Source organism: Daucus carota, chromosome 5, assembly GCF_001625215.2.
Source record: "Daucus carota subsp. sativus chromosome 5, DH1 v3.0, whole genome shotgun sequence".
Classification (NCBI taxonomy): domain Eukaryota; kingdom Viridiplantae; phylum Streptophyta; class Magnoliopsida; order Apiales; family Apiaceae; genus Daucus; species Daucus carota.
Genome location: NC_030385.2, coordinates 24,178,857 through 24,186,958, shown reverse-complemented (window position 1 = coordinate 24,186,958; position 8,102 = coordinate 24,178,857). Strand labels below are relative to the sequence as shown.

The following is an 8,102-nucleotide window of genomic DNA, read 5'->3' as shown; positions in this document are numbered from 1 at the left end:
ACACGCTTGTCATGATTACACTCCACTACCACTTACTCTGACCACTGTGGATCTGCCACGTGCCCCACTAACGCAGAAATCAGAATTTCGTGTATACACTCATATATATATCGATTTTGAATTTTTTAACTCTTCACTTTTCACACACGATTTTTACTCTCTCTCTCAAACCCTCTTCTCATTTTCTCTCCAACATTTTGTCAAACAACATACCTGCATAACCTCAAACTCTCATTTTCTTTTCAGAAATCATGTCGACAACTGCTTTCGAGTTCAATGGAGCAAAGTTTGTCACCAACAACTACTCAGCCATTCTGGATAACGATGAAGCACCCAAGGAGTTTCATCTCATTCAAGATTTCTTGGCTCACAGTGAGCTGATGTATGCTCTGACTCAGCCAGAGCTAATCTCTCCTTCTCAGGTTCTCACCTTCTGGAGGACAGCAAATTACGATGATGGAAGTGAAAATGGTTCTCCATCTCTCACCTGCGATTATGAAGGTCAAGAGTATGTAGTCTCACCAGCGACCGTTAGGAAGGCTCTTCATCTTCCTGAAGAAAAGAAGTATGATGCTTCAGTACCCACTCAGACTTTACGTGACATGATGATTTTTCTTGGGTATTCTGCAAGCACAGACAAAATGGGGGAACTTAAGCGTCCACACCTCTGCAAGGAGTGGAGCTTCTTCTATGACTGCATAACCAGGGCTTTTGGTAACAAATGCAGCAATTTTGATGCTATTCCCATCTTCAGTCAGCAGATCGGGTATTTTCTAATCCACAATCTCAAATTTGATATTGCCACATCTATATTGAGATTTATTGGTGATAGGAGAAAAGAAAATATGAATATTGTCTATTATTCAAGATTTTGTCAGCTCATATTTTCTTACTGCTTCCCTGATGTGCCCCTTCCTGAAAATGAAAATGAACTCCCATTTAAGATCACCAAAAGAGCTTTTACTGATCTGATTAAGAAGGATAGTAAGAAGAACACTGTACCTGTATTTGCTATTCCTGTGACTGTACAGGATAAACTGAAAATAGCTTTACCTGACAAGTATGAAGCCTTATTCTCTGATGAGAATATCCCACAGCCTCCATCTCCTGCTCATGAACCAATAGCAAAATCTGATCCCAAACCAACCTCTGGTTCTTCTCAACAAGGACCAGTTGAAAAATCTTCACTAAAAAGGATACTCAGATCCACCAAATCCCCAATCAAACCTTCCCCTCCTCCCAGAAAAAGAAGATTTCTACAGAAAATTTCAGACTCTGAATCAGATGAAGACATTCCTCCTCCTCCACCAGCAAAGAAACTGAGAAAGAAAATAAAGCCAACCTCTATCACTGATCTGACTGTGGAACCACCTCAGTCAGAGGATCCTGAACAAGCCTTGATTCCATTCTCTGATCAATCTGCAGAGCCCCTATTGATTGAACCTCTTTCTGCAATGCCACTTGATATTGCTGCAGCTGACAAACAAATGTTAGAGTCAACCTCTGATCACAATGATCAGACAGAGGGAAACAAGTCTGTTGAAGAAAGAATTGCAGCTGATACTGATATATCAGAAAAACCCTCTGATGCACCAAGTAAATCAGAGGATGCACAAATAGAAATGGTACTCCAGCTAATCCAGGATTCTCTGGTTCAACCTGAAGATATTGTTGCAGCTCCTGCTCAGGAGATTCCCATGGCTGAAAACTCTGAGGCAGCCACTGAAGCTCTAGAGTCACATACTCTGAGTGTTTCTCTTGCAGACATTGATGATGATGAAGGAACAGAAGTCACATCAACCCCCATTCAAGCTCCTGGTATACATTCTATTATCTCTGAGCCAGTCAGAGAACCTACACCAGAAAGGGTTGATTCCCCAGTTAAGGCAATGTCACCAGTCAGGGAATCCACTCCTTTTATAGCTCCTGCAGTTCCAGGTTCTCCACTTCCATTCTCTGAGCCTGCCAGAAGGAGAATCTGCCACTTGTCTTATAATCACAGGATGTGCAGAACCATGTCACCTTCTGTTGAGGACAGACTTACCTCTATTGAAGCTACTCAGGTTTCAATGAATTATACTCTGGCAGATTTGAGTGCTTCTGTGGCACAACTGGTACAGGTTCTCACCTCTGCTGATGTCAAAAAGGGGGAGAAAACATCCAAAGACAAATGCAAACCTGATCAGCAAATGAAAAGGAAAAAGCCAGATGATGATGAGGAAGAAAAAGGGGAGATGAGCAAACAGCAAAAGCTGCTGCAGATCAAAGAAACAAAGAAGAACAGTAAAGAAGCAGCAAGCTCTGATAGACCACCCAGAGAATCTCAAAAACAGAAATCCTTGGAATTGACTGTTGTAACTCAAGCTCAGAGTATAAGCAAAGCAGTCAGAGATTCAGATGCTGTATCTAAAGAGATAAATCTTGTGAGCTCTGAGGTGGAAAAGAAGAAAGAAAAATTGGTTGCTGAAGCTGAAAAGTTGATTGAAGCTGGAGACCCTGAGTCTTAGAAATTTTGTCAAACTCTGAAGTTCAGAGGCAAAGAAACCACTCTTTTCTATAAATCTCCCTCCTTGCAAGCAATTGATGAAGCCATGGCAAGGAAAATCTTTGAAAAAGAAAATCCAGGAGTAGATATTGAGGCCATCAGACTTGAAGAAGAAAGATTGGCTGCTGAGAAGAAGAAGATCAGCAAAACAAAATCTGATGAGCAAAGACAGATTACTGATTCCTCTCAGAAACAGAAGATTCCAAAGCAAAAGGGAATAGTAATCAGTGAGGTGAATTACACTGATATCAATAGACCAAGAACCAGATCTCAAACTCAAACTCTGTCTGAGTCTGACTCAAAAGACAAAGGAAAGAAACCAGTTGATGTAGTTCTCCCAGTTCCTACTATGCCAAAGAAGTCAATAATTACATTAGCACCAGAGAATCCTACTGAGAGGATGATCAAGCTGAGCAAGAATATACACATAATTGCTAATGTCTCTGATCAAGCAGAAGAAAAGGAAGCTGAACTGGTCAGAAGAAGAAAAAGTGAATTCAAGTCAATTTCTGAGAAAATTTTAACCTCTGACATTGTTCAAGTTAAAGTTCCAGTAACTGAAGAAAGGATTGAAGACACTAAAGTTTCCTGGTTGAAATTAAACACTGAGAAGACTCAAGATGATCTGAAGAAGAAGAGCTTATATGGGAGTCTTGGTACAAATTTATACAAGGAAAGCCCAATGCTCACCAGAGTAAGAACTCATGGTACCAGAGGGAAAGAAGCTTATGACACAACTGGTCTTGGTCACAGAAAAGAAAAGATTCAAACAGGCTCAGCAACTACTTTCAGAGATCCTTATCCTCTGACTGAAAAAGTAGGAGAAGCTGTTACACAGAAGGATCTTGACAAAGTCGAGTCAGTACAGATTTTGATGGACACTCATGATGGGCCAGAAGATAAAGAAAAGATTGCTATATTTCTGGAATCTGGCAGAGTGTATAGAATATCAGAAGCTGATTTATTGCTGAAATCTCTGAGAGAGCTGGAACATTTTCACTACATGTTGGAAATCAAGAATAAAGCTACTCAGAGGTGGTCAGATCTAATGAAGAAAACAATTAGTGAAAAGAGAAGATTCTATGGAATAAAGTCTGATGATGAATATATTCCACAAATAGCTCAAGATGATGGTTCTGAAATTAGCATGGAAAAGAATAGCTCTGTAATGGAGACTATTGCAAACACCAGAATCTTGGGTTATAACAATGAAGCAGACAGGCCTAGAGTCATTCAGCTTGGAGAAGCCATGAAGAGAAGCAAGGCTAATGCCTTGAGATCAGCTATATACCAGACAGGAGATGAAGATGAAGAGTTAAAGACTGTCAAAGCTCAAATGATACAAACTCTGAAACAAATTGAAGAAGATCTGATTACTAAGTTTGTTAAGGAGAGCTATGGATATAGACTGATTGAATAATTAGTTCTGCTATGTTCTGTAAGTTGTAATTAGTTCTGCCTACTCTGTAAGTGTTAATTTATTTATGCAGATTAGTTACTTCATGCATTTGTCCTTGATTGTTTTTGACATCATCAGTAAATATATAGAACTTGTTCATTCTGTCTACTGCACAAGTTGGGGGAGATTGTTACATATTTGATGATGTCACAGGTATCTAACTTGTTTAGTGTGCAGAAGCAAATATCAGAGTTTAGCTGGAAATCAGAGTTTAACGACTGACAGCTGGATCAGAGTTTAAGCAATGATCAGAGTTTGCAGGCGGCTGATTTTCAGGAGCATATCTGATTAAATAAGGAAGATAAAGATCAAGAGAGATTGTACAGATCAGGACAGCAGAAGGATAGCTACTGATTAGATTATTTTAGGAAGTAGATAATTATAAATCAATCAGTAGATATCATGTAACTGTGTATATAAACACAGCTTAGGGTTTACTCTAGATGAGTTATCAATTGAATATCATTCGTGTAACCTAGCAGCTCTTAGTGATAAGATATAAATCACTAAGAGATTATTTGTAAGCTACTGTGATTTGTGAATAAGAGTTTAGTTGAATTATTCTCTTATATTGGTGTTTTGTTTTTGATTGTGTTCACTATATTATCTTATATAGTGAGTTTATTCGGCCTAACACAAACAACCGAAAATGAAGCTACAAGTAATTTTTAGTTTCAAACGAGTCTGGAATGAAGCTACAAGTTGTTTCCAACTTCAATCTAGTCAATAATGAAGCTAAAAATTGTTTCCGTGCACAAACGAGTCAAGAATGAAACTACAAGTTGATTCCAATTTCAAACAACCGAAAATGAAGCTACAAGTAATTTTCAGTTTCAAACGAGTCTGGAATGAAGCTACAAGTTGTTTCCAACTTCAATCTAGTCAATAATAAAGCTACAAGTTGTTTTCAAGCTCAAACGAGTCAACAATAAAACTACAAGTTGATTCCAATTTCAAACAACCAAAAATGAAACTACAAGTTGTTTTCAACTTCAAATGAGTCTGGAATTAAGCTACAAGTTGTTTCCAACTTCAATGTAGTCAATAATGAAGCTCTAAGTGGTTTACAAGCTCAAACGAGTCAAAAATAATACTACAAGTTGATTCCAATTTCAAACAACCAAAAATGAAGCTACAAGTTGTTTCCAACTTGAAACGAGTCTGAAATGAATCTACAAGTTGTTTCCAACTTCAATCTAGTCGATAATGAAGCTAAAAATTGTTTCCGTGCACAAACGAGTCAAGAATAAAACTACAAGTTGATTCCAATTTCAAACAACCGAAAATGAAGCTACAAGTAATTTTCAGTTTCAAACGTGTCTGGAATGAAGCTACAAGTGGTTTCCGACTTCAATCTAGTCAATAATAAAGCTACAAGTTGTTTTCAAGCTCAAACGAGTCAAGAATGAAACTACAAGTTGATTCCAATTTCAAACAACCGAAAATGAAGCAACAAGTTGTTTTCAACTTCAAACGAGTCTGGAATGAATCTACAAGTTGTTTCCAACTTCAATCTAGTCGATAATGAAGCTAAAAATTGTTTCCATGCACAAACGAGTCAAGAATGAAACTATAAGTTGATTCCAATTTCAAACAGCCGAAAATGAACCTAAAAGTAATTTTTAGTTTCAAACGAGTCTGGAATGAAGCTACAAGTTGTTTCCAACTTCAATCTAGTCAATAATGAAGCTAAAAATTGTTTCCGTGCACAAACGAGTCAAGAATGAAACTATAAGTTGATTCCAATTTCAAACAGCCGAAAATGAAGCTAAAAGTAATTTTTAGTTTCAAACGAGTCTGGAATGAAGCTACAAGTTGTTTCCAACTTCAATCTAGTCAATAATGAAGCTAAAAATTGTTTCCGTGCACAAACGAGTCAAGAATGAAACTACAAGTTGATTCCAATTTCAAACAACCGAAAATGAAGCTACAAGTAATTTTCAGTTTCAAACGAGTCTGTAATGAAGCTACAAGTTGTTTCCAACTTCAATCTAGTCAATAATAAAGCTACAAGTTGTTTTCAAGCTCAAACGAGTCAAGAATGAAACTACAAGTTGATTCCAATTTCAAACAACCAAAAATGAAACTACAAGTTGTTATCAACTTCAAATGAGTCTGGAATTAAGCTGCAAGTTGTTTTCAACTTCAATGTAGTCAATAATGAAGCTCCAAGTGGTTTACAAGCTCAAACGAGTCAAAAATAATACTACAAGTTGATTCCGATTTCAAACAACCAAAAATGAAGCTACAAGTTGTTTCAAACTTCAAACGAGTCTGGAATGAATCTACAAGTTGTTTCTAACTTCAATCTAGTCGATAATGAAACTAAAAAATGTTTCCGTGCACAAACGAGTCAAGAATGAAACTACAAGTTGATTCCAATTTCAAACAACCGAAAATGAAGCTACAAGTAATTTTCTGTTTCAAACGAGTCTGGAATGAAGCTACAAGTTGTTTCCAACTTCAATCTAGTCAATAATAAAGCTACAAGTTGTTTTCAAGCTCAAACGAGTCAACAATAAAACTACAAGTTGATTCCAATTTCAAACAACCAAAAATGAAACTACAAGTTGTTATCAACTTCAAATGAGTCTGGAATTAAGCTGCAAGTTGTTTCCAACTTCAATGTAGTCAATAATGAAGCTTTAAGTGGTTTACAAGCTCAAACGAGTCAAAAATAATACTACAAGTTGATTCCAATTTCGAACAACCAAAAATGAAGCTACAAGTTGTTTCCAACTTGAAACGAGTCTTAAATGAATCTACAAGTTGTTTCCAACTTCAATCTAGTCGATAATGAAGCTAAAAATTGTTTCCGTGCACAAACGAGTCAAGAATGAAACTACAAGTTGATTCCAATTTCAAACAACCGAAAATGAAGCTGCAAGTTGTTTTCAACTTCAAACGAGTCTGGAATGAGTCTACAAGTTGTTTCCGACTTCAATATTGTAGATAATGAAGCTAAAAATTGTTTCTGTGCACAAACGAGTCAAGAATGAAACTACAAGTTGATTCCAATTTCAAACAACCGAAAATGAAGCTACAAGTAATTTTCAGTTTCAAACGTGTCTGGAATGAAGCTACAAGTTGTTTCCAACTTCAATCTAGTCGATAATGAAGCTAAAAATTGTTTCCATGCACAAACGAGTCAAGAATGAAACTACAAGTTGATTCCAATTTCAAACAGCCGAAAATGAAGCTAAAAGTAATTTTTAGTTTCAAACGAGTCTGGAATGAAGCTACAAGTTGTTTCCAACTTCAATCTAGTCAATAATAAAGCTACAAGTTGATTTCAAGCTCAAACGAGTCAAAAATGAAACTACAAGTTGATTCCAATTTCAAACAACCGAAAATGAAGCTACAAGTTGTTTTCAACTTCAAATGAGTCTGGAATGAAGCTACAAGTTGTTTCCAACTTCAATCTAGTCAATAATAAAGCTACAAGTTGTTTTCAAGCTCAAACGAGTCAAGAATGAAACTACAAGTTGATTCCAATTTCAAACAACCGAAAATGAAGCAACAAGTTGTTTTCAACTTCAAACGAGTCTGGAATGAATCTACAAGTTGTTTCCAACTTCAATCTAGTCGATAATGAAGCTAAAAATTGTTTCCATGCACAAACGAGTCAAGAATGAAACTATAAGTTGATTCCAATTTCAAACAGCCGAAAATGAACCTAAAAGTAATTTTTAGTTTCAAACGAGTCTGGAATGAAGCTACAAGTTGTTTCCAACTTCAATCTAGTCAATAATGAAGCTAAAAATTGTTTCCGTGCACAAACGAGTCAAGAATGAAACTATAAGTTGATTCCAATTTCAAACAGCCGAAAATGAAGCTACAAGTAATTTTCAGTTTCAAACGAGTCTGGAATGAAGCTACAAGTTGTTTCCAACTTCAATCTAGTCAATAATGAAGCTAAAAATTGTTTCCGTGCACAAACGAGTCAAGAATGAAACTATAAGTTGATTCCAATTTCAAACAGCCGAAAATGAAGCTAAAAGTAATTTTTAGTTTCAAACGAGTCTGGAATGAAGCTACAAGTTGTTTCCAACTTCAATCTAGTCAATAATGAAGCTAAAAATTGTTTCCGTGCACAAA

General features: G+C 36.5%; 1 protein-coding gene across 1 annotated transcript; it reads left to right on the top strand.

Annotated features, from left to right (window-relative positions):
• Window positions 1-380: 380 nt before the first annotated feature.
• On the top strand, window positions 381-2,507 carry LOC135152814 (uncharacterized). Its single transcript, XM_064093924.1, has 2 exons — window positions 381-714; window positions 1,048-2,507. The coding sequence occupies exons 1-2, from the start codon at window positions 381-383 to the stop codon at window positions 2,505-2,507; spliced, it is 1,794 nt and encodes a 597-aa protein (XP_063949994.1).
• Window positions 2,508-8,102: the final 5,595 nt, after the last annotated feature.